Source organism: Coffea arabica, chromosome 4c, assembly GCF_036785885.1.
Source record: "Coffea arabica cultivar ET-39 chromosome 4c, Coffea Arabica ET-39 HiFi, whole genome shotgun sequence".
Lineage (NCBI taxonomy): Eukaryota > Viridiplantae > Streptophyta > Magnoliopsida > Gentianales > Rubiaceae > Coffea > Coffea arabica.
Genome location: NC_092316.1, coordinates 2758669 through 2784786, shown reverse-complemented (window position 1 = coordinate 2784786; position 26118 = coordinate 2758669). Strand labels below are relative to the sequence as shown.

At 37.1% G+C, this 26118-nt stretch overlaps 4 protein-coding genes across 5 annotated transcripts; 1 reads left to right on the top strand and 3 right to left on the bottom strand.

Annotated features, from left to right (window-relative positions):
* The first annotated feature begins 198 nt into the window (after positions 1-198).
* On the top strand, positions 199-4202 carry LOC113742584 (D-glycerate 3-kinase, chloroplastic). Of its 2 annotated transcripts, XM_027270452.2 has the most exons (12): positions 201-510; positions 1643-2028; positions 2228-2307; positions 2414-2465; positions 2562-2603; positions 2703-2781; positions 2869-2900; positions 2985-3053; positions 3301-3375; positions 3495-3611; positions 3718-3768; positions 3887-4202. In XM_027270452.2, exons 1-12 carry the CDS (start codon positions 264-266, stop codon positions 4028-4030), a joined length of 1374 nt encoding a protein of 457 aa, XP_027126253.2. In that variant the 5' UTR covers positions 201-263; the 3' UTR covers positions 4031-4202. The 2 variants fall into 2 exon arrangements, with proteins under 2 accessions (XP_071901546.1, XP_027126253.2); XM_072045445.1 differs by lacking the exon at positions 3495-3611 and having other exon boundaries at positions 199-510.
* A 446-nt stretch (positions 4203-4648) lies between these two features.
* On the bottom strand, positions 4649-8833 carry LOC113740274 (protein CDI-like). The gene is made up of 3 exons (XM_027267838.2): positions 8562-8833; positions 5107-8481; positions 4649-4919 (listed from the first exon to the last, which is right to left on the bottom strand). Exon 2 carries the CDS (start codon positions 8454-8456, stop codon positions 7605-7607), a length of 852 nt encoding a protein of 283 aa, XP_027123639.1. The 5' UTR covers positions 8457-8481; positions 8562-8833; the 3' UTR covers positions 4649-4919; positions 5107-7604.
* Positions 8834-13639: 4806 nt separating this feature from the next.
* On the bottom strand, positions 13640-15423 carry LOC113738695 (auxin-responsive protein IAA1). Its single transcript, XM_027265937.2, has 5 exons — positions 15114-15423; positions 14587-14771; positions 14330-14441; positions 14094-14155; positions 13640-13881 (listed from the first exon to the last, which is right to left on the bottom strand). The coding sequence occupies exons 1-5, from the start codon at positions 15323-15325 to the stop codon at positions 13844-13846; spliced, it is 609 nt and encodes a 202-aa protein (XP_027121738.1). The 5' UTR covers positions 15326-15423; the 3' UTR covers positions 13640-13843.
* A 5182-nt stretch (positions 15424-20605) lies between these two features.
* LOC113738715 (auxin-induced protein 22A) lies at positions 20606-23314 on the bottom strand. Its single transcript, XM_027265955.2, has 3 exons — positions 22605-23314; positions 21854-21947; positions 20606-21005 (listed from the first exon to the last, which is right to left on the bottom strand). The coding sequence occupies exons 1-3, from the start codon at positions 22975-22977 to the stop codon at positions 20897-20899; spliced, it is 576 nt and encodes a 191-aa protein (XP_027121756.1). The 5' UTR covers positions 22978-23314; the 3' UTR covers positions 20606-20896.
* Positions 23315-26118: the final 2804 nt, after the last annotated feature.

Genomic DNA, 26118 nt, shown 5'->3' with positions numbered 1-26118 from the left:
TACAATTCTTAAAAACTAATTTGCGTCTTCTACTAGGAAAAAGAGCGAGTCGGCTTTGCAATATATTTATTTATTATTACCTACAAACTGATGGCTCAGAAAAGAGAGGAGAAAAGAGAATTATTATCCATTTATAGCAGGGTACTTTAGTACTTTCACATGTTCTTTCGGAGAAAACCAACGTTTTATTAAACCGTCTCATATTCCCGTACCCGCATTGCCACCCTTGGAGTGAGAAAGAGCACTGAGGGATAAGCCCGGCAATGGCGGCGGTGAATATACTATGGCAACCCACAAATCCAGGGCAGCTGACACCGCCCTCCACCTCACCATCTCATTCCAATTTCAATTCCGATATAATTCATACTGATTGTTATCATAATAATAGTACTAATCGGATAGCTATCAAATCCAAATGGGCTGCCGTCCCAAGAAGAGCACTGACCAAAGTCAGAGCAAAGTTCTCTCCTTTACCTTCCCAAATGTTGCCTGAATCCTCAATTTCATCAGGTAAATTTTATGAAGAATTCCTAGGCCAATTATAATTTTTTTTTAATTTGTTTTTCTGGGTTGTTTTGTTATTCAGCAAATCTTGACTTTTTTAATTGAATTTACACTGAAATGCTACAGTTTTTTTTTTTTTTGGTGTATTTCCTTTGATTTTTGTTTTTAGCTTTACATTACGTTTCTGGAGTATTTATTTGATGCTGAATGAGATTTTTATTTATTTATTAAATTTTGGTAAGTTTTCCAGTAAAGTTCAATTTGAAATCCCGTTATTTTTTGTACAATCATGAATTAAGATTTTTAACGTACAGATCAAAGAAGGGTTGAGGGATGATTATGTGTGGCTAATACCAAGTTTAAGTTCATCTTTTTCTTAAAGGCTGAACTGATTTTTAAATACAGTTATACTTTTCGCTTTTAAAATCTTAAATTACTACACCTACAAGGGAGTTTCGAACTACAGTACATCATTAAACCATTATTCGTCCCCATACAAACTTAATGTGCGAGGAATAATAATCTGTTGGAAAGTGGAAACTCTCAAGAACTATGCAGTGGTTTATGGTTTTCTCAAGAGTTAGTCGTAGGCTTAGGTTGTCTCCCCTATTAGAATGCATATCCCAATAATGCAAATCAGTTGCTCCCACCATTCAGTCCACAACAGACTACAAGTGTGAAGCAGCTACTTAGAAGAATCTGGCGTTGCCTATTTCCGTGAACATGATACCAGTAACATGTGATGTTGGTGGCCACTCTAAGGTGAACCAAAGGATTTAGGCTGCCTCAATGACTCGTTGCTCTCTTCTAATCCTGTAACTTTGTGATTCTCTAGAAATCTCTAGGATATCCAATCTCATTTTACGTGGTAGTATTGTGTAAAAGTGGCTGGCAAAGAGCTGCAGTTATTTCTCTACTCATATCATCATTTATACTCAATTGAAAATGAAAATGACAAAAAATTTTGTGCTTAGCAATTTCATTTGCATTTATCATGCTTTTTGGCCTACTCTGTAGCTTTTCAGTATGAGCAATTTAAATGAAAGAAGTAAAAACTTGAAATCATCCTCTCATTCCAGCTATTCATAAATGAGATTTGGTTGTAAAGTTTGTTCGTTGACTAGTATTATTGATGCAGGCGGTAAAAGTTCTTGGATACAAGACAATTCTGCTTGTGGTGATAATTTTGTTCACAATGGTCACAGGCAAGGCCCAATACATTCCCGCTTTCCCACAGCACCTGCTGAGGTTTCATCTGTGAAGGATCTATTTGATTTCATATGCTCAGGACCACTTCTAGACAAGTTCGGTCTAACCACAGAGAAGGTGGCAGAGTCGATTGACAAGTGGTTACTGTATGGCTCAAAATTGTGTAGATTGTTTCAACTCGATGAGTTGTATATGACAGAACCTCAAAAAGTTCGAATCTACCACTACTATGTTCCAGTGTTCTTGTGGTGTGAAGACGAAATTTCTCAGCATATGTCAACTTTTAATGAAGGAGAAGATATCCCTCCTTTGGTGGTACATAGTTATTTTCTAATGTTCCTTTAGTCCTTTTTTTTTCTCACTGGGTTCAAACGCTAGCGATTGTTAGGAGTAGAAAAAAGAAGGAAAACCCAAGATGGTCAAGTTCAAGTGAGACACACGTGTCACAGTCTTGTGGAGTTTTTGTCCATTAAGCTATTCAACCTAATAAATCTGTCATTATCTTCTGATGCAGATTGGTTTTAGTGCACCACAAGGTTGTGGAAAAACAACACTTGTCTTTGCACTGGATTATCTTTTTCGGATCACTGGGAGGTAGATTGCAAAATGGTGATTTCTATTGAATTTGAGCCATCTAAGTTGTTCTTTGTGTACATGGGAAAAGAAAGACTGATAACTTCTATAATATGTTGAATAACAGGAAGACTGCAACCTTATCCATTGACGACTTCTATTTAACTGCAGAGAGTCAGGTAAATGTCTATCGGGATCTGGTATTTCATTTCCCTATTTTCTTGCATTTCTGCTTCATGTTTTCATTCCATAGAGAAATACTGATTTATTTTTAGGCAAAACTGCGTGAAAGCAATTCAGGGAATGCGCTTTTAGAGGTAAGGCAATTTAAGTGCTCAACATTCTCTGTCTTTTTGTTTCAAATGAGAGCGGCAGAGATGGAAGGAATTTTCTAAGACCTATATTGTTGAAATCAGTTTCGCGGAAATGCTGGAAGCCATGATCTTTCATTGTCAGTTGAGACACTGACAGCTCTATCCAAATTGACTAAAGAAGGTAAGAACATCCAGCATCATTTTCCTTGGCTTACTGATTGAGCCTATAGTTGGAGAATTTAGTTTAATCATACATTGAACTTTGCAGGGTTGAAAATGAAACTTCCTCGGTATGATAAAGTAAGCTGGTGTAACTTTCAAAATTTTTGATCTCAGTCGTACATCTGGAGTTTAGATTTGCCAACCCGTCTCTTGACCTTTCAGTCTGCACACAATGGTAGAGGTGACCGAGCTGATCCTTCGACATGGCCAGAAGTTGAGGGGCCACTAACTGTAAGAGGCTTCAGTTGAGCATTATAATATAGCAACTTGATATTGAATTTTGGTTCTGGTTTCTTAGAAAGTAGCTGGTCCTTCCACTCTTTGTGGGATCTGACTTGAGCCCTTGCTAGACCGCCTTTATGAGTAAACTATACACTCTTATGGGTTTTGTTTTTTTTTCATCATCTGAATAATGCTTCATTTATAAACATGGCAGATATACTTTGAGTTGTAATTTTTCTTTTTTCCAATCTGTTAGGCTGTCCTGTTTGAGGGTTGGATGCTTGGTTTTAAACCTGTCCCTGCTGAAACCGTCAAAGCTGTTGATCCTCAGGTAAGAGTACTCGACATTGATCTAGTGGAACATGTTAGCTGACTGTGTTTACTCATCCTCCCACTGAGTAACAAGTTTGATCAAAACCATAATGGTCAGATATGAACTTGACTTTGCAGCTTGAGACAGTGAATAAGAATCTGGAAGCATATTATGATGTATGGGACAGGTTTGTAAACTCATGGATAATTATCAAGATTCAAGACCCAAATTATGTCTTCCGGTGGCGGTTGCAGGTTAAGCATTAGTTACCCATTAGCCTTTCTCCTGGGACAGGAAGAAAGCTTTTCCTTGCAAAAACCATCCAAGTTTCTTAACTAAGTCATGTGGGATTATTTTCAGGCAGAGATTGCTATGAGGGCGGATGGAAACCCAGGCATGTCCGATGAAGAGGTGTGGTTAATAAGCACATATATCTGTTGCTTGATGAATACCAAAATTGATAATTCGATAGGTATATTGGAATCTGCTTTTGAATATTGAAATGTTTTCCTTATTCAATTCATCACAGGTCATGGATTTTGTTTCACGGTACTTGCCTGCATACAAGGCTTATCTCCCTACTCTTTACGCCGAAGGACCCAAGGGTTCTGATCCAAAGCATGTCCTTGTCATTGAGATTGACGAAGGAAGAAACCCCATCCTTGGTTGCTAGGTAAGGATTAGCAGCTCAATAGGGTTCGGTGCAGGGGGACTTGATTTTTCCCGTGCATTTGCTTAGGCATGGTTTTTTGGATCAGCCTTATCATTGTACTATTGTCTTCACCATTTTTTATCTAACTTCTTGTACAATTTAAAGGTCATATGGTAGGTATTATTAGGTGAAACCATTGATTTCTTTTTTTTTTTTTTTTTCTCCTCCCCCTTTGTTTTAGCAGAAGAGTGCAGAAGGCTAATATGGCCGAGAATAGATGTAAATTTGACTTTCAATGGCTTCAAAGAAGTGAGAGTTGGAGGGGGCAAACAAGGAATTAGGCAAAGAATGGGAAAAGGCTGTGCGCGTAAAAATGAATTATATGATCCTCACTCTGGACAAGCTGACCGGGCCAGAATTTTCAGTCGTAAAACCACGAGTATTGGAGATTAATCCTGACAAGAAGTTTCCTCCTAGAAAACGAAAACGAAAACGAAAATATTCATCAACGTGAGCTTTTATTATGAAACGTCGCAAGGTGTAAAGCTCGAACTTTGCTTTACTACAATGGATTGGATGGCACTTAAACTAGTGAGAGGTGTAAATGCAGAATCATTCAGCTCAAGCACGAAGAAGGAATTAATTACGAAGGGAGAACAGTTTATATGAGTCTGACAATCTTTTTAACACCTGAGACCGGTTAAAGTCTCAATTTTGAACCAAACCAAGAAGCTGAAGGAGCTCAAAAAACTAAAAACAACAGGACCGACATAGTTTGCTTCACGGGCACAAATTAAGAGAGAATTGAATCAGTAGACCAAGAAGATTTTAGAAACACTTGCAGCAGATGATATCCAAACAGCACTCGCATGTCTCGTAGCAACAGAAACAGCAACACGCCGCGAACAAACTGCACATCAAAGGTTTGCAAAGAATTACATGCAACATATTTACATGTGGATATTCTGGTTAAGGTAAGGATTTGACTAGGTTTTCGGAACTGAAGAAAGGAGATAATATCCATATCCATCGCGATCTCAGTAAAAAATAAATAAATACAGTAATACAAAAGGAAGAAATTAATTAGATATACAGACCAAGCATAGAGGCAGCCTTTATCCGCATGTCGCTGCTTAACATGATCGTAGTAAGACACCTCTTGATAGACCGGCGGGGCATCCATCTTCAACTAGTTCTACTAACCGCTTTTGCTTTCTTATACACAGGCAGCTTTTAGCTAGACTGCTTCAGAGTGAAGCTTATTATTGCTATCAAATTCTAGTTAAAAGTCATAAGCCAGGCCTGTGCTCTTTAAATTTGTAGGGTCCAAGGATGTATTTTTTATAAAACTAAAAAAGTCTGAATTCATTGAACGATTGAATTGTTAAGTTTTAAATCTAATACATTCGAGTGCATATCATATTCAGTGATAATTTTGGGAGCAAGTTTTCCCTAGAAAAATTTAAAATCATTTAATTAATTCAGATGTTCGATTTTTTGTCATCAAACAGGATCTGAATCTATGAAATTTAACTGCTGAATTGAGTTATCTAAAATAAAAGACGTGGACTTGGCAGATTGGCGCTTAGGGATGGATGCTCTGGCATTTTGGCATATTCCGCTCTTTAGTCTTCACAATCACATCCGCCTGCCTCAGTTTCGTGTACTGATGAGTTTCTATTATTCCACGGCACAAATAAGTCCTCTATTATACATATGTCTTTGTTCTATCACACAAGCGTGCCGTGTGTCTCCTATCTCACCCTTAATTTAATTTAATTTATTTGTGTGCTGTTTAAATATATTAGTATATGAAAACTTGTCAAGCTAAATAAGAGAAGGTGTTTTGCATGTTTTTGAGGTTTCGTGAATTGAGAGAAATCAATCATCTAAGACCAATCTAATCATCTAATGCCATTTGTCCTTTCGGCCGGGGCTCTCATTTTCATTACGGCGGATATCATCGTATTATTCTACCTACGGTGATGCTCGGAAATCTATTGCTCAAGAAACAAACCAACAAGAATGGCCCCACACTTCTTTGCTTCCTCTCCTCCCATGGCGATTTCCTTCACGGAGTAAAAGTAAGCACTTCATCATTGACTTTTTAACTGGTTTCTTCCTTATTTGGTCCAATTATCAACTCGGTTGGGTTGAGCAGCCAGTTCACTGGGCAACTGACTGACCCGTCGCGGCTAGACCGGGGTTTTGTAACCATGCCTCGCAAAGACTAACTTGTTTGGCCCCGTCACCGCGGTTTATGCAACCGGTGAATGCTGCTGCCGCGTCATTTAAAAGCGAACAACCTAAACCGGTCAATTCGCCGTGTACTGGAACAGAGCAGAGACCTTACCGCGCGCGACGAGCAATATTGACTAAGAATAGCATTATATGATTGAATACTAATGCGGCTGTTAGAAGAAATCATGGATAGGACAAGAACATATAATCAAGAATCAGGACTGTATTAGGTCCTTCCATTCGTTTCTACAAGTAAAGTCTCGCTCTCACTCTTTTTTGCCAAGCAGAAGTTCCATATAAGGAGCGCATTAAGCACGTAAGAACGTTAATGCAACATTGCCATGTATTTATAGCTTCGGCAATAATATTGGCTCTATCTGTTCCCCTTCTGTAAAGCAAACCAGAGTTTGTAAGCCTGAAACAAAAAATTTCTCCGCCGACAAAAAAGCAACCACATAGCGGAATACTGAACATAAAAAGATATAATTCTTAGTCAGGTTGATTGAATTAGATGTCCAATCTTCTTGCTGAGACGAATACTCGAGTAGAATTTGGAACAGCAGGGAAAAGGAATTACAATTGTGGAAGAGGAGGAATTACAATTGTGGAAGTGGGGTAGACATGCATACACAATGAAACTGCATCTCCTATGGAATTTCTGCCTAAGTTTCTGACTCTTAAATGTCATGCATCTGATGGGGGAGAAACCAGGTTTTCAATTCTGGGGTTAAGCCTGAGATTGTAGCGCAAAAGTTGAAACACTACAGTTGTCCCTCTTGTAGAAACTACTACCATATATAAGTACCACAGGTGATCTCCAAAAGGCATGCTTGTAGCTCTGCATACGGATGAGAAGACAAACTAGTCTAAACACATAAACTCTGCATCCTATTTGATCCAGGAGCAACCACGAAAGCGATGATGTGCCAACAAAGTGTGGTCCTAAAGATCATAACATCAGTTACGTCTCCAGTAAGATCAGCTACTCAACCAGGAATCAAGACAAAAACAGTAGTACCTAAAACAGGATGCAATGTGCAAACGGGAAAGCAACCAAAGCAATCTCAAGAGTTCAAGAAAGAGAAAGTGGATAAGTTTCAAATTGTTTCCTACAAATAGCTGGTCAATTGTAAGAAAGAAATATGGAAACTAGTAGTAAATCCGGAGAACTAATAGCATCATTCTTCAATAAGAAACTGCTAGAAATTGAATAATACAAATATTACATCGAAACGACCCCTAAAGGGGAGCAACTCTACAAGACTAGCAAGAATAATTGGGATAATAAATGGAAACCAAATGGTAATCTCAGTGTGGAATTAAACAGTAATCAAACAATTTCCTGAGCTACATTTTAGCTATCTACCTTCTTCTCTTTCGCCTTCTTATACTCCTCAAGCTCCTTCAACCACAAGTCTCCAAACTCACAATCCTTCCATGCCTCGAACCATGGGCCTCCTAATGTATAATGTATTGCCTTAGGGAATGTGCTTGAATCGCCCTCAACAACCCTGTTATGCCCCACAAGAAAATTCCACACGAACGGAATCTCCCCAATCTCATCATCCTCCAACCACTGAAACCTGTGCAAAAATGCCCCTGATTCTGTGTTCACCACCTCAGGAGTCAAGATCCCATTTTTAGGGTGACTACAATTGTACAAAACCATGGAAGACCAATTCTTCCTCGGATAAACCGTCTGCACAGCCCCATCCATTTTAGTTGTTTCTTTAGGGGCATAATCATGTTGTACACACATTATAGCAAATCTATCATCAATCAAATCGGTTAATTCCTTTATATCACCAAGATACAGAAAATCACAATCAACAAACATGGCCCAACCTTCATAATCAGCTAAATGGGGAGTCAAAAACCGCGAAAACGAAAATTCAGTGCTCTCTAGCTTCCCTCTTTCACGCCAATAAAGACCCTTTCCCCTCAATTCAGATTGCTTAATTGGGGTAATCTCAACTGGGATAGAAGATCTTTTCAGCAATGAATAACGGCAAACCTCGTAAGCGATGTCCTCACGGGGATCATACCCAATAAAGATCTTCAATTTGGGGGGCTTATCAGCATTGTCCTTGTTAGCATTGCCGTTAACCAAACTCTTGGGAAGCGAATCAAGTCCAGCCCGAGTAGGGCTCAAAGATTTCTTTACCTCTTCATTCTTGAAATTCGTTTCTGCCACCAATGTAGACATTACCGTTTTTCCAAGAGTTTCACTCCTGCAGCCAAACCCAGAACAATCAAAATTGAATCTTGAATAACAAGAGATCATACATTACCTACGTACAGGATTCCGTACCTTCTTGGAAGAATTGGATCTTCTAGATCTGGGATGGACCTGAAAATGGAAAAAGAGTGAGAATTTTGGTCTGTGGGGTGGAGAAAAGGAGTCTAAGGAAGTAAGAGAGGAAACGCGGAAATTTTAGGGGCATTGATATCTTCGGTGTGGAGGAAATCAGGAGGGGATGGGGGGAAGGCATAAGAATTGAAGGAAGGCGTCTTTACAGTTGTCAAACATGTGTCGGCACGGGGATTTTGCGTGGCTGTAAGTGGTAATTCCGCTGCGCGTGCCGGCGGTCTTGTGGATGAATTCTAGATGACGTGAAAATCTCTGTGTACTGCCAGTGCTAACCCGCTGTTGACTGTTGATTGCCTCTTTTTTTTTTTTTTTTTTAAAGGGTGTACACCGCTTAAAATAACGTGTTGAATTTGAATTAGGAAAAATTGTAGAAACCTCCCCTGAAACTACTGACACTTGCACTAACCTCCCCTCTAAGTTCAGAAATGGCATACAGCACCCCTGAACAGGAACAATATGTTGCAGAATCAGTCCAGGCAGCTTGATGTCCCGTTAAAAAATTATTTGTAGAAGTGAAATAAGAAATTTCTTCCAAATTTGCCCTGATCTTGTTTGACAAGTAGTATTAACAAGGGAAGGGCATATGCATTAATCATCAAGTAAGTTCAGGGGGTATAAATGCAACATCATGCTTCCAAATGCAGACTTGCAACAACTTCATTTGCTGAGAAACCAACGACTACTTAACGGCTAATTGTGCAGTTCCTTGCACTAGCTTATAAACGATGGTCAGACTCCCATGAATACCGGGATTACTACAAAATAATGAGAAGCAATTTTCCAACTCAGTTTGCACAGCTTGCTTGATACTCAGTTTGGCAGCTTCAAGTCATATTGCAGTCCCTAGAGAATGGCTTCTTCCAGCCACAGGAGAGCATTATGGAACTCCCCAACATCCTTCACAATACAAAACAAATATTGCTGGTGCAATCGAAAGGCAACATTGAAGAGTAGTAACAGGAAATGATTAACTTCATCAAGCATCAAATAAGAGTAACATATAATTCTTGACCAGATTTGGCTTCAAGTGTTAGAGATGATAATTCACTTGATGTTTTTAATGACTAACAGGGTAATATGGCACAGATGCAACGACCTTTGTAGGTGATGATGAAACCTTGGATGAAAGAGCATTTACTGCTGCACTAAGGAGCTGAGTCGAGCCACCGCCAAAGACTATGTATTTTTCGTCTGTGATTGCATTTCCAGCTGTAGCATGGAGCTTTCGTATTTGCTTCTCCAGTTCTTTAGATGTTAGTGAACTCTTCAAATTCATAACCCATGCGATGCCATCCTACCACCATAATTGCACTACTTGCTGCATTCTTCCTCCAGAAAGGCTCCAAGAACGTCGGGTTTCTGCTGCATGCAACCAAGAGAGTCAAGATTAGATTTCAACGTTTTTTCAGTCCAATTCAACATACGCAAGGAATGCAGTTCTGATTCATCAACTAAAACTGTAATGTAGAATTTTTTTGCTTATCTAAAAGTATTAGAACTTTTCAAAAAGTTTGCAAGTATAGACCACTGGAGAAGGGATTTCAAAAAATTCAATCTAGAATTCACAACGGTATAAAACCCAAATTTTCAGACCTTGGGCAATTGACCCTTCCTTCCCCCCGCTCTAGTTCTATCTGTGGTTAGACTAATACTTATCAGCGTCTGCAATGCAGTCAGGTATAAGCTCTGAACAATCATGGCCTGTATAGCATCCATTACATTCACAAACTGGTTTTCCACCATCTAAAACTAAGCCATCTAGGTGGGCACTTCCATGGCCTGAGCATGAAACTGACCGCAAGTTGTCTTGCAAAAAATAGCGAAAGTAGATCACACGTACGTTCTCTTTGTTTGCAGGAGATTTTTTAATCTAAATGTTTCATTCAAAGTTTTGTTTGACAATCTGAAAGTAGTAGTGGAAAATTTACATAGATTTCATTTCTTTAAAGTTGCTAAGCCTTTCAAGATGCATCATCTTAATTGGATTCACATTTTCATCTAGTTTGAAGAAAAAAAAAAACAAACTTCATCTAGTTGGCTAAATAGAAAAATGGAAAAAAAAAGGGAAAAGATGGGAAGGAAGAAGCTAAATGGTGGCCGTTATATATTCTAATTTCCCCATCAGTTAATCAAGACCAACTAAACTAATTAACAATGGCTACTTCATTCATTCCCAATTGGTTTTGAAGTAAAAGTTTATATTCTTTAACATGTTTTCAAAGGTAGTACCTGATCATGTTCCATTCACATACGGCTCGAACTCTATGTATTGAGCTTGGTTTCATAGACTTTTGCTATGAAAATGCTCTGCTTCATTCAGCCTGTTTTTTTTTTCTTAACTAGTAAATTTTGTCTTAATTATAAATCTAGTCCACTTGATCTGTTTAGCAAGTCACATTAATCTGTTCAGCTTCAAGTCAAAGGTAAGAGGAAGTGTTTGCCAATTAATTTTAAGGTGAAAATAACCTTTTTTTTTTTTTTTTTTTTTTTTTTTGTAAGCGGGAGGACTCGAACCCGAGATCTCATGCTTACACTCCCTCCCCCGTACCACCCAACCCAACCCTCCCCCAGGTGAAAATAACCTCAGATTCTGCAACACTAACATTAGTGCTAACATATGTAAAACAAAAAACTAAAACTATTCAAATTAGTGCTAACATGTATAGGTTACCTTGCACAAGTGCGTACATAAAGCATACACAGCTGGTAGAGTTATTGTAAGGTCAAATGTGATATTCATTGTACTTTAGAATCAGCTTACGCGTAACAAGAACTTAGCTCCAATGGTGCGATACTGGTTCATACTAATGCAGGAAGAAAGAGTTCCCCGTAATCAAATTTACGTCCTGCTTCTTTTCACAGCAAATTAACTTATAAGCAAGTAAAAGGTACACGTTTTTTTGTTGCAGCTGCGACCACGAGTTATTGATATATAATCCAATTTTTCTATGGAGAGTTAGTAGATGACTGAATTATTGGTCGTTGGGACATTATTTTTTTTTCTTTTCCGCGTTTTGTTTGGACAAATTAAGGTAGTTGGGAGTTGAGACTTGCATTGAAGAATCTATGCCGATGACTGAGAATGCATCTTAGGATAATGTTTTAGGTGATCGATTAATTCAGCATATTAATTGTTTGTTTAGTTTAATAATAATAAGAAGAAATAGTTTGTTTAGTTTAATTTGTTCAAGAAAGGATTTGTTGGTTTTGATGAAAGTAATTAAACCTTTCATCTGGTAAAGTTAAATCCAATTGAGGGTACTCTAGTAAATTCACACACTTTTACCTTTTAAATTGGTTCCAACTTTTTTTAGGGGAGATCAATGCTATTTCAAATTTGATAGAGGAGGTCGATGTTAGTAATAGAAACCTCAGGGGAGGTTTCTGCAATTATCCCTTTGAATTATTATGTAGAAAAGAAAGCAAGTTGCCCTACGAAAAGAGCTTAACAATGGTCGAATCACGAATGCCCTTTGAGTTGGCTTTCATTTCTAAATCTTGTACTCTAAGGTATCCCGACATACTAGTATTTGGCTTAAATCAGAGGGATTATTATGTGCTTCAGAAAAAAAAAAATATTAGAAATAGGTGCGTATTATCACGCACGCGGAGAATGTAAGCTTTTTCTCATTAATTAGAAATTTTCGTCAACAAGTGAAGATTATTTTTGGTGTAATTTCCAATCACACGCGCATTTGGAAGTCTATGAGGGCTGGCTCAACTAGTACCATTTTTAACATGTTAGGTTTGAAATTGTATTGCTACTAGAAATAGTCCCCCATGGCAGGCAATTTTGTAAAGGAACATCTTCATGGTGGATTTGAAATATTATGGCTCGACTTCATAATTGGTTAACCTCATCTTTTTCTCTTAAACTTTCCATTATCCATAACAAAAATAAGAAAAATGAGTAGGATGCTTTTGAGGCTTCAATCTTTAAATACAATAGCTTGTTTACCTTAAAAAGGACAAAAGACACTTCGAACAGTTTGTTTTGGACTTAATTAGGCCCATATTGGCCTTGAGACGATAAGTAATCTGTCTCAAAGCTGGCACGTCCGACCAACTGAATGTTGGCGATGCAGCTTTCACTGATGGAAGGCTCCTTTATCTCCTTTTTACACCACTCCCTATCTTTCATGTCACTGTTCAGCCCATGAGCCCATGCCATTGAGGTCAATCATAACAGGCCACCTTTTAGTAATCTGGACTCGGCCCCAGTGAAATAACAGATCCAACGTCCGTTTGACGCGTGATTAGAATCGAAAGAGAATCGAACTTTTTCAAACTCGATCGATCTGACAGGAATTGGCTCAAATTTGATTTGTTCACCGGTCAATTCAATGATAAATAGTATTTTATGTTCGGGTACATTCAAACTCAATAACAAAATTCGTTCAGATTCGAATCGACAAATAAATAAAATGAAATTTAAAATTCGGTAAAATAATTAAACAATAAACTTGAACACTGAGATGTTCATCTTGATTAGGTTCCCTTGCACCCCTCCTACTATAGGTGACTGTATTTTAGTTTCCAGCGAAAAACGCAAAGGCTTGAGAACATCTCGGAGAGTCTTGCTTGCCATTTAAAAAGAAGACTAAGCCGCTCTATTTTTTATTTCCATTAACTCAGTTTTCTTTATTTATAAAAAAAAAAAAGAAGAAGCTGTTTTAGCTGAAAAACGTCATCAAGATTGGAAAGCCATGATCAACTTGATTCCCAAAAGAACAAAAAATCAATACAAAGTGGAAAATGTGTTGTGTCAAATCATCATATTACACGGTACACGGCCTTTATTGAAAACAAATAACAGTTTGATGCTCCAAAGATTTTGCTTTATTCTCTAAAATTAAACATTTTCTTCTCAAGTGGAAAAAAAAAAAAAAAAAATCCCTTCTGTGGATTCGTTTATTTAGGATAAAAAGGTTGAATTGAATTCCTCCGATCCCTTGCTGTAAATTCAGTGGTACCTAACACAGCCAACAATAGTACGTAGTTTGAAGCACACAGGTATGTGTAGAAATTAACTTCACAAAGAGTATCGTATTCATTTCAGGGTATCCAAATTTTACATTGACTGAAAAGGAAAAAGAAGCCAGAAATTTGTTCTTACACTGGTATATAACATATCCTATAAGTAATCCTCAAAACTTTAACTCCTCAAAGAGCCGACCGACCTGTATCTGTACATGAAATTTCTATCCCAAATAAGGTTTTCTTCAGCAAGTGCTCGAGCAATTTGGAGGTGTCCTTGTAGCTGCATGCACATCAAAATTAAGAAAATGTTAAGCAATATAACCAAATAATAAAGTACAACTACAGTTTTTTATTTCTATACATATATATATATATATGTTATCTATTTCCACTCAAATCAGACTCCATGGGTGGGTGTGTAGTTTTTTCTGAGAACATTCTGTAAATCATTCAAATGAAAGGAACCAGAGGGCTTAAAATTGTGCAACTCACCCAATTCAATTGCCTCCGAGCTTTTCATTAATCTCAATCGCTTGCACGATTCCACAAACATTCTGTAAATTCAGATCAATTAACAAAACGGAAGTTACTACCGACCCCGAAAGGAAAACGAGGAAGTTATACAGATCAAGCAAATCTGGTTTTTCTTTCTTTTTTCTTTTTTTTTTTTAAAAAAAATATATATAATTATTTTGAGGAACAAATAAGCAATTCTTGAACGAACGTACTTCCAAGGAACATCTCCAACTAACATCCAGTCTCCGTCCTTGTCTTCATAGGTTGGCACATATTGCATACCATTGGCAGGATCCATCAGCTTTTTCTGATTCGCACCATTACCTGATACACACAGTCATATATATCACGCTACAAATTCATATTTTCCCTCCGTGGTCGGCCGGGAACATATGGTTGTACCTAACACTGAAGAAAAACAGACTGCTGTCTACATATGCACTAATTTTTTTTAAATCAAAATGCTTACATATGGTTTGGCAGGTAAACATGCCCTCCAGACCGGCTAAAAGCTGCTGGTAGCCGCTGTACATCTCCAAATCAACTTTTCTTAGGTATGGAGCTCCATCTACTGCCACCTTCACATATTTGCTGCTACTCTTCATCATGTTCCTCCTCGATGATTTTACAGGTGGCCATCCTACCACCTGTGCCCTGAAATTCAAAACCCCTGCTTAATTAATTAAGACTTTAGAAACAGAATCACATACTATACTACCTTAGCTAGCTATGATTTCATACAATATTATAGGAGGGGAGGGGGCTTGACAAGATTCGGTTACTTCTGGTATATATGATCAATACAAAAGCTTGTATCTATAAATTGGATTATCTAACGCGGAAATGTGTAGAAGCAATATTCAAAGCATCTGCAAGAAGCAAATAAATTGTTTTGGCCATTTTGTACAAAACATATATATATATATACTTGCTTAGTACATAATTATACATATATATATATATGTATATGCATGCCTAGCTAGTACTAGTGCTTACTTTGCTGGAGGTATGGTTGTTGGGTCTGAGGTTTCATTTTGCCCAGAACTTGAACACCCCAGTCTCAGATCAGCACCTCCTGAAAGACTCCGTTTCCGGCTGCAATTCTGGACTCGAGGTCCACCTGGTAAGCCTAAGCTGAGCTCAGTTTCCTCAAAATTCATGGCGGAGGAGTAGGATTCTGGCGACACTTTAGACTTGTCGGATGACATCTTCTTTCCTTCTAGTAGTTTGTCCGGCTGCAGAGGGGCAACTTAACCAAAAACAAAAAGATGACTAAAGAGTTACAAGCGCGTTTGGCTTTTACCTCCTTGTGTACGCATATAAAAAATGAAGCGGAGGAGGAGGAATTCAATTCGGACGCTTGTTCCGGGAACTGACCATTGAGGATTTGACACGTATCTTTGCTGGGCCGTTCTGATTGGTCCATGTAGATTGGTGACTGAATGATGTGAAGCGTGTGCCTTGATTTTGAGTGCTTTCAATATTTTGGGTCCTTGTCGGGTTCGACCTGGTCAGTTTCTTAATTATTTCTTTCAATTCTTTTTTTTATGTGGAAGCTGTGATAGCCTGTTGCCGGGGCATGTACGTACCGTCCCTGTCCATCGTCCATGTGGGATCATCAAGCTTTACTTATGTCATCTAGATCAACATCCGATGGTACAAGAGTAGTTTTTTGTTTGTGTGTGTCTGCGTGTGTGTGTTTGGGGGTGCGGCTTGCCAGAAAATAAAGGACCGGCCAAAGAGCGGCAGGCTTCTTTGTTTCAAGCTTTTCCTTTTTCTATAATGGCGCCCTGCCTCCGAAGGGAGTATCAAGATTTGTTCTTGATCTTAGTATCAAATGTCCTTTAAATTGTCTGATAAATGAAAATAGGAATGGTATTAGCTTTTTTAGTTATTAACCATGTTTTTATTTTAACCATTCATCGAGATGTAGAATGGGTTAACTCTATTTTTTTTATATTAGATGCATGGATTGTAAATAATACATTCATCGAGTTTTTATTCAATACATGTACAACAAATATCTTAGTGTGTTTGGATAGTGGATTATTTCTCCAAATATATTTGCTTACGTCACCATTACAATTTTCAATACAGTTTTTTATCTTTTCAATTATCTTTTTGTCTCACATACATCACATCACAAAAAGTGTTACGGTAAAAATATCTCAAATAACACACTATCCAAACACACTAGATATCATCTTTAATCATAAATATAACTATCAATAGATCGAAAAAAAATATATAAAAGAAAGATCTCGAACAAGTGTATGATCCAAGTTTTTGATTAAAGACTTTAAGTAGTTTAATCTTATTCGCATGCTTGGCTCATTTAAGAAAATTAACACAAAGGTATCAACTTTTGAAAAAACAAAAAAAGAAGATTAAATCAATTGATCTTTGAACAATAACTCAAAAATTTTAAGCAAGTGAAATTTTCGGTACATTAAAATTCCAATTATTGATCACTAAATGAAATTCAACTCCTACCATATTTATGATAATCAATTTCCGAACTTTTTTTTATTTTTGTACTTATTGGAAATTAACTAGCCGGTTGTCTCTCCCTAATCAATGAGGTTTCTCGAATTGTATAAGCAATAACCGGAATGGAAAGACCTCCGGAACACGCAAGTGCATGAATAGAGGACTGAAGGGTGCTACAGAGGAGCACAGCCATGTGCTCGTGTGTAGAAGGCGATCAAACGGAAAGTAGGGCCCAGATGTCGGGTTTTATAAGGTACGAGTCAACTTTCCATGAGTCCATATGATAAGAATTCCTCAATTTGAAGATGGGCCCACAGACCAGCATGTGACGGTGTCGCCTTGTCGGGCCATGACAGAAGTATGAGTCGCATCTACTTATTAGTCTGTTAAGGACCGGAAACAACCGACACGAGTGGGCTGCTTTAATTTTTCCGCCCCCTGCTTTCCTCGTTGCCGTCGCCCCTAGGTTGATACACGTCATAATTTACCGCTGGGTTGTTTCCAGTCAGCCCCGATATTTTTTCTTTTTCTTTTCCTTTTCCTTTTCCTTTTCCCACGGGGTCTCCGCGCTATCTTCTTGCTCAAAAGTATAAGGATTACAAAACTTTTTAGAGCCTATTTAGACTGGTATTTTTTGAAATTTTTCTAAAAAAAATCACTGTAATGATTTAATATGCGTGTGGAGTAAAAATATATTTAAAAAATATATTTATGAAAGATATAATTTTTTTAAAAAAAAATGATAATCCAAACAAATCCTTACTTGAAGTAACTTATTATCCTCAAAAAGCAAATAAATATCCTCAAAATATGAAGGCCATTTTTTATCGTGTGATGTGATTTTCAACACATATATATACCAGTAAAAGTCTCTTTAATTAGATGTAAAAACTTTTAATTTACAAAATCTCATCTAATTCAAGATTCAAAATTATGTAATTACGCTTATCAAATTTGTCATACAAATCAAAACGTGCAACACGCATTCAGTTTCAGGAAAAAAAAAAAAAAAACAGAGGCAGAAATTATTCACATAAACCAATTCAAAGGCGACAATTCTAATCAACGTAAGCATCATGCATGTCACTATTGATTAACAATATGAGGTGCTACAAAAGTTTAGTGTTGACGAAAACCACGAACAAACTCGGCCTCTTTGGATCGAGGCTTGCAACCAATGATTTCAATGCCAGATAAAGACCTCGAACAAAGATCATTAAATTCGTAAAATTGACATTTGCAGAATATAAGGCTTTAGAACCAAATTTTATTTTGGTTTTGAAGAACATTAGGGACCACATGAAACGCTTGTTCTCAGAGAAAATTTTACAATAACATAACAAAAGTTTACATAGCTAACTACTATGTGCAACAACAAGAAGTTCGGAAATTTGGCCATGCTTGAATTGCTTGTTTCTGTCGGAAAATATTGTCGTTTTCCGTGATCACATTTCCCTATCACTTTTTTCCTTCACATATATCAAATCGCTACAGTAATTTTTCCATGAAAAATGACGGAAAATGCAATCCAAACACAACTTACTAGCTAGTCCACTATTATATGGCGTACGTACATCTTGTCTTGATGCTAAAATATTTTCGTGCCGACGATTCATATAGAGTAAATGATGAAAATGGTCACTCAACTATTTACAATAGTATGGCTTTGTCACCAAACTTTTTTTTTTGTGCCAACCGACTAGAAAATAGTAGGTGCTAGTTCAAATATTTGGATCATATTGTCTAATTTAGCTGTTAAACCGACTAGAAAAAAAAAAGGCATATTTAACCTGCTACTGTGGGTTTTTAGAGGGCAAAAATGTCCTAGATTGTAATTAAGTCATTTCTGGTTGATTTAATAGAAAATGACTGTCCATTTTAAGAAGTTGAGTGACCATTTGGGCCAAAAAAATAAAATCAGGTGATCAAACCGTGCCACTTTAGTAGATAATCTAGTGATCATTATTCTGGCTATTTACTCGTTCATACAAATATCAAGTTCATAATTTTAGACTAAATTAACCAACATTCTCTCTTCTTTACATTCTAGCAGCAATTAATGTTAAGTAGATGAACTAATTTCACGGTGAGACGTGACAACATGCATATGTAAATTTGAGCAGACCAAGCACTTAAATGGATTTCCAATATCACCAAAATTTGTTATAAGAAGATGCCAATCACATGAAGGCGTTGCCATTCGATGGCAGCATGCAGACATGTCTCTCAAGCGTCATTTATCCGTATTACTGGTATTGGTTCTACACGATACTGAAATCACGAATCAATCAGCTGCACTTTTCCCTTTATAAAAAATTATTGGATTTTTTGCCACCAAGAAAATGTCTTGATCATATCGCACGTTTTAATGTTTTGTCATATTGGGCCATTAGCTTGATTTGATTAAGCAAGCAACGTTTTCACATAAACGGGGATCGCCCCTTTCGATTACACATATCATGATTCTAATTGACCTGAACAAATTGCTTTATAAGCGAACTTGTATATAGCGCGGATTAACATCTTTGGTAATTTATTATATTCTTCGACAATATTATTAAAGCGTCTATATCAACTCAATGATTTTTACACATGCTCCTGCCCGGTTTTGCAGTCATCTTTTTTATGAGAGGCGTTTCAATTTCTCTGCACTACCACCTTAGACGTTTAAGCACACAGTCAAAAAATTAGAGATTTATTTGAATATCGAAGAGTTGAAGAATATGTCATATGCGTATGAAACACCATAAGCATGATCATGATAATTCGATAGCACAAATTGGTTCAATTGATAAGAACGGGCCACTTGTTCGTAAAATGTTATGTATTTGAATTCCACTGTTAATATGAGAGTTGTATGGATCAATGATCTACAAGAATCCTTATAAATAACCAATGGTCCCGAGAGCATACTCTGACTCGTGGTGGTGATCGAAACCGAACCCATCTTACTACCAAAAAAAAAAAGTCATAATAATTCAAGAAGGAAGTCAGTGTAATTTGTAAATAACCAATGGTCTTTGAGAGCATAACCTGACTCATGATAGTGATCGAAACCGAACCCATCTTACCACCAAAAAAAAAAAGTCATAATAATTCAAGAAGGAAGTCAGTGTGTGACTTAGTTTAAATCGGAGGTTTCAAGCGTAATTAGATTGACTCCCATTTTCAATTCTGCTATACTGGAATAGCACAAACAGTTTTGAGACCAATAATACAGAGAACCTGAACAAGTGATTAAAAGGGTTAATTTAATTTGATCACAAAGACACGGTCAAACTCGAAGCCAAATAAATTGTGTGGACGTGGCTTACTCGTCGACAACAATTATCAAAATCACATGTTAATAAAGATATGACCTTAATATGACTTCAAAAAATGAGGATGCCTTAAGATTTCAATTCAATCATAGTAATCGACGACAAATACTACTGTTCACTAGGATTATAATTGACACAGCCTTCCTTGTCAGACTTCATTCATTCTGTCCGGGTACAGTGATGCTAGTAGTTTTGGGTTGTTAAAATATGTGATTGAAGCAACTGCCCAGAACATATATATACATATATATTTATGCAGCGGCAGCGGCAGCAGCAGCAGCAGCAGAAGAGGTTCTGTACCTGGAGTTCATGTGAATATGGCTATGTCCATGTGAATATGTCCGGAACAACAATTCAAGTATATATATACTAAATGTCTAGTTACTCGGTATTTAGAATTCACATGCCAATAGGAATCAAAGGGTATAATCTTCTAAACTGAAATTGCGAAAACAATCCAATTTAATCTTCTGTCCAGTTTGAACCATATTTATTCTAGACCAATTAGCAGTTTGTGGCTTTTTTCCGAGCCACAAACGAGGATAATATCGTCACTAATCGGTTTATTAGCGATAATCATCGCTTATTATAGACGAAAAAAATCATCATAATGATAATCTTTTATTACCAAAACTGATGTGCCTAGCAAGCAACTGATATATACATGAGCCAAAAATGTATCAAGGAACACAATATGTTGTTCATTACACAAAATCCAAATATGACAAATCCATCGTCAAATTGAGCAAATGCTACATATAAAGAGGCAAGGGAAATTGTCAGCTTACATAAATTTGGGACATCTATGGAAGGAAACTCTTCCATCCCATCCCATCCCATCCAATCAAAGTTAAAATACTACTGTTTCAGACAGGTAATTGTGAGGAAAGATAAGTCATAGTGGGTACACCGAATTCAGTCTCAAGCACTTCTCAGTACTAAGCGTGAGGAAGAAATTGCACATATGTATCATCCATCTCGTGAGGTTCCTTTCAAACTGCTCTTTGGATGAATCCCAATGCCTTTTGCATCCGTCCTCTTCATGATCCTCAGCCTTATACATGATTCAATGAACATCCTGCCAATTAATTTTAAAAAGAAACAAGATGCTTTTTAGCATTACAAGATCTTTTCGACTCTAATCGCGATTAGATTAGATTTTTCACGTTCTAATGAACATTTAGACACATAAAAAGAAACAACCTAGCATGTAAGTTCATTTGATCAAATTTCGCCTGAGCCTGACACATGAATTAACAAGTAAAGAACTAACGTCCTTCATGCCACGAATTGATTCAATTTCTAAAACTTAATTAAGATTAGTGGAAAACAAAAAGGAAAAGAACTATTAAAGGGATATGGTTTTTTTTTTTTTGGGTGGGGGGGGGGGGGGGGTTTCGGTTTCATCAACATGTTCAAAATCTTCGTAGTTTTGCTGCACACGCATGAGATCTGCTAGTACTAATTCTGGCTAGATCTTTCCTAGGGCTTTGCATGCACTAAATCATGTTGGATTGGGATCTGTCCTCAAGGACAATTATGTCACGGAGAGAAGCAAACTAGCGGAAAAATCGAGCCTGTCGGCGATATATACTGTAGTAAGTGAAAAAGACTGGTGTTGTTGCCAAACCCATAATAACACAGTAGTATTTCTTTTTCTGTTAAAATATGAAAATTTCCCTTCTTAGATCGATTCAAATATCATCACAAATTAACTTGAAATGCATGGCTTTGTTATATTTATTGTCTGACAGTGAAAATAGGCGTTTAAATTAAATTCTTGCAAAGAACATCTTTTTCTTACAGCATTCTTCTTCTTTTTTTTCCCCCTCCACACAAACTAGAGAAGAAAATTTGCGACATTGCATTTTCGTATGCGTATTTTGTCAAATGTATTGGTGGAAATGAGGTAAAATTGAGACTTACGTCCAGGGAACATCACCCAAGAGCATCCAGTCCCCGTCCTTGTCCTCATATATGGGAACGAATTCTGAACTGTCCGCATCGTTCAACGCCTCTCCTGTCAACAATCAACATATCAAATGAGATCATAAGGACAGCTGAATTTGTTTTTCTCAGTATGAAATAAGTTCTTTCTAGGTTTTTTTTTTTTCCCTTGGTACTTTACTATCTTGTACTTTTAGGACATTTTGTTTCAAATTGTAATCCTTGTAATAACCCAACTTCCAAAACTATAGCAGCATATGGATACCTAGTTCCGACAATAAACCATGGTGAATTATGTCTTTGTCCCAGAATAACATATGATACAATAGAAGAATTAAGCAAAACGTAAGTCTAGGAAGAAAAACGAAATATTGAAACATTGATTCCTTTTATGTGGTAAATAAGGTGCCACTTTGAAACTTGAAGGGGAAAAAAAAAAGAGTCCCACATTGAGTTTCACTAGATTAGTTTTGCTTATTGTGAAGGTCATGAGCATAAACTAAGGGAATTAGCTGCCAAAGTCAAGCACTAGGATCTAGTAGCAACAACATGTGAATGTCAGCAAGGATTTAGTCATACTTTATCTAAATTAAGTTAGGAATTTGCATGGCGAAGGGCGACAAAATAGGTGATTAGCTTCTATAATAACTCCATTCAAAGCTTAGTTAGTGAACTAATTAAGTTTCATGCTAAATGGAATTAGGTAGAGTTGGATAAGATGACTACTTACCAATACCGTAACAACCGAAAAGCCTTTCAAGATTCAGCTGAAGGTCAGAATAGCATTTCTGAGCAGCCAAATCAATTTTGCGGAGAAAAGGGGCGCCATCCATGCTAACTTTGACGTACAGTTTTGTTGATTCCTGGCCATTAAAGCTAATCTTCCTCCGGTGGGAGCAAACTGGAGGCCATCCCACCACTTGATTTTTTGGTATTATTTCAGACTTAGCTTCATTCGATCTCTTCCCATTCTGATGATGATCCTCTTCAATCTCGGAAAACGCCCTTTTCTTGCCAGTTTTCAGCATCACTTGATCAAAGCCACCTCCTGGAAGCCCTAACCTGAGCTCGGTAATTTCCAGTCCAAGACCGTCTTTCGCCATCTCTTGTGACGTCGAAGATATTCCTATCTTGCTATTAATGTTTGAGAAGGGTTTTTGCGCAGATATGATTGACAATTGTAGTTCTCGGTTTATAAGCAATTAAAGAGATAGTTAGGCTTTATAGTGCACTTTTGGAAGAGAGGACACGAAGAAGCAATGCCAGGTCAAGCAAACTGAGTGGTCGGTCACATGAGAAACAATGGTAGGGAAATGTCTGCTACCTAAAACACAAGGAAAGGCCGGCAAAACTCAAAGGTGGATATGGAAAAGATCCTAAGGGTATACTAATCCCCACCGTTGGACATGTTTAAAATGGAACAAGCCATGTGCTTTGCCTAATTGACGAGGAAGCTTTGGAATATATAAACAAGGGAAAACAAAAAGAAAGAGAAGAATATCTGCATGTATTCTTTAACAATGGATTACTGTACATCAACTAGTTTAGTCTTATTAATTAATTCGGTTAGGCTCTTAATTTGTTGCTTTCCTATTTTCTTCCTAGTCATATTATAATGTATTACTAGAATTTTGGCACCGAAACTTCGACTGCCGAATTTCCCTCCAGAGTTAATTAGTAGTACTCGCGCCTCCAACATGTTTATATATATGCCTAGACTTTGATTCGTTGCTTTTCTCAAATTATGATTCTACTCAATCGAGGATGGGACCCTGGGGATTCCATAAAGAAAAATAAAAAGGTGCATGAGCTACAAAGAAGAGGAATTCCAACTTTTTCTAATTTATGTCTGCCTCGATCTGCCTCAAAAAAAATATCTTCACCATCATTTTTTTTCCTTGGTATTATTCTTTTGGGTGTGAGGAATTGAAGGAGGGAGAAATTAAAAAAAAAAAAAAAAACTCTCACAAAGATGAAGTCTCATCGATCAGTTTATACACCCTCGTGAGTTGGCTGGCACATATATAGTTTCATTGTCTCTCTCGCAAAAGAAATCGATCGTCAAGAAGAACATATTCTTCTTCGATGTAGATCGTAGCGAATGATCTTCTATGGAAAAGCATGCAGCAGCAAGTTCACACTTCACAGGAACTACGTACTACTTAATCTGCATGAGCCTCTTAATTTCCAGCTTAAAGTTCGCAGATGATCATAACATGTCAACGTGCCAAATACTCCATACATGTATCTTGTTCGATATTGCAAAGTCATGCCCAACTGCCAATATTCGTTTTTCATTCATTTTGCAGAGAACAAGAATCCAACCATAATCTTTGGGATGTAACTGTGTCTACAATGTTATGCTGAATATATATGAAATATTTGATTTATGTACATTAATGCTTTTATGAAAGCAACAATATAACCGGTGTATTCGGATGAGAGATTATTTAAAATATTATTTGAAATAATTATTGTAATACCTTTTGTGATGTATGCAGAATGAAAAAGATGATTGAATAACGTATTTGTGATGCATACAAAATCAAATTTGAAAAAAGTTTGTTATTCAAACATGCTCAGAATGTTATTATATACCAAATAATGTAATAAGTGTGTGCATGTATATATTAATTTTTAAAAAATGTAATAATATAATATTATAATATATCAAATAATATAACAAGTACAAGAATTGCAAGAAATGGACGAAAGTAGAACTGCAGGAACAGCTAGCTGCCGTGTTAAAAGCTCGTTGTTGAAGCCAGACTCCAGCGGTGTGATGGAAGGTCCTCCGTGTGTTGGCGATGCTATGATCTTGAGGTTCTCATTCTCATTAGTGCCATCATTTTCATTCATGTTCGTGGATTCCACTGCATATGATCGAGGCATCGTCGAAGGCGTTAATCAGATGGAAATTCTAATTTGTGCTCCAATCATGGTTCAAAGTTGCAGTCCCGGCTCCACATCGATTTCGGTATATCAGTTGCGGTCTCGGCAAGATGTGAATTTTTAAAATATTTAATATTCTAAAAATTATAAAAAAAATATGATAAACAAAAATAATTAAAAAATTAGTAAAAATAATAAAAATTCGAGTTGACTCGGAGTGATTCGATGTGACTCGACCGTTTTAACCTTTTATAGTGGCGTCTCGGAGGAGTCAAGTATTTTGAAATTGGACTCAGCCGAGTCTTTGAACCATGGCTCCAATTCAGCTAGCCCACCCATGACCCAACAGAAAGATGAAAAAAAAAAAAAAAAAAAGATTCAGTAGATTTCAGTGTTGAGGTCGTCTTGGGAGGATGAACCAACTCCACTCATCAATAATGTAATTTGCGGTTTCACAAAAACTCGAACCTTATTCAAGAATTAATGTTCCCTATATTGATTTTCATTTTTCTGTGCACTTCTAGCCTTGCGCATGATTGGATCCAATTTAAAAAGAAAATCGTTGAAGAGAAACCTCATTTTATTTAATTATGTAAATTACGCTCCGAACTTATCCCTTTCAGCTCTACCTTTATCTGTCTTCCCATATTCCATTGTATTCTCAAATTTACAAACCTCTCACTGTCCGAGTCAATTCGGATGAGAAGGACGTAATAGGACTATAGGAGGAGGAGGAGGAGGGCCAAATGAAATGAATTGAGCTAAAATTAATAGTCCGTACAATGTAGTTTTCCATGCTGCCGCATGCTCGCTCTAACATCCTCAAGAAGAGCACATCGATCACCGACCCACCATTTCAAGGCAACTTCCAGGTTCCACGCATGCATGCATTGGTGGACGCGAGATTGGAAGTGTGGATTAACATGATCCATGCCTTCAGATATATATCTCATGGCCATGAAGGCACATGCTTCAAATACAGAAATCTGAACCATGGGCCACTCTTGATCGTTCAAAATTAATCATGTGGCCGTGAACTGTTTCGAAGAAGAGCATTAAATGCCATGGGAGATCCGTTCAGAGAGTAAATGAGAGCGAAAGTTGAGCACAGAAACAGGAGGAGGAAGGTATTCTTAATAAACACTCGATTGAGCAGCTCTTCTGAACCAAAAATAGGAATAAGACGGTAAATCTTATTGAATGACTAGAGAACATAAACTTTATTTCACCCAAAAAAAAAAAAAAAGAAAAGAAAAAAAGACTTTGACAATCAAAGTCGCAGTGAAAGATTTCTTATAAAGTTGACTCCAGAGAAGATAATCTTACTGAATGTCCGGTGGCATTCATCAAGC

What these genes read in the sequence shown, in the direction of transcription:
- LOC113738715 (XM_027265955.2), bottom strand. Translation starts at nt 22,977, where the DNA reads ATGGCGAAAGACGGTCTTGGACTGGAAATTACCGAGCTCAGGTTAGGG. An exon ending in TTTCGGTTGTTACGGTATTG is followed by an intron (nt 21,948 to 22,604) that starts GTAAGTAGTCAT and finishes GATTGTTGACAG; the next exon opens with GAGAGGCGTTGAACGATGCG. An exon ending in TTGGGTGATGTTCCCTGGAC is followed by an intron (nt 21,006 to 21,853) that starts GTAAGTCTCAAT and finishes ATTAATTGGCAG; the next exon opens with GATGTTCATTGAATCATGTA.
- LOC113740274 (XM_027267838.2), bottom strand. Translation starts at nt 8,456, where the DNA reads ATGTCTACATTGGTGGCAGAAACGAATTTCAAGAATGAAGAGGTAAAG.
- LOC113742584 (XM_027270452.2), top strand. Translation starts at nt 264, where the DNA reads ATGGCGGCGGTGAATATACTATGGCAACCCACAAATCCAGGGCAGCTG. An exon ending in CAGGGAATGCGCTTTTAGAG is followed by an intron (nt 2,604 to 2,702) that starts GTAAGGCAATTT and finishes TGTTGAAATCAG; the next exon opens with TTTCGCGGAAATGCTGGAAG. An exon ending in AAGTTGAGGGGCCACTAACT is followed by an intron (nt 3,054 to 3,300) that starts GTAAGAGGCTTC and finishes CCAATCTGTTAG; the next exon opens with GCTGTCCTGTTTGAGGGTTG.
- LOC113738695 (XM_027265937.2), bottom strand. Translation starts at nt 15,325, where the DNA reads ATGTCATCCGACAAGTCTAAAGTGTCGCCAGAATCCTACTCCTCCGCC. An exon ending in GTTTACCTGCCAAACCATAT is followed by an intron (nt 14,442 to 14,586) that starts GTAAGCATTTTG and finishes TGTGTGTATCAG; the next exon opens with GTAATGGTGCGAATCAGAAA. An exon ending in GTTGGAGATGTTCCTTGGAA is followed by an intron (nt 14,156 to 14,329) that starts GTACGTTCGTTC and finishes CTGAATTTACAG; the next exon opens with AATGTTTGTGGAATCGTGCA.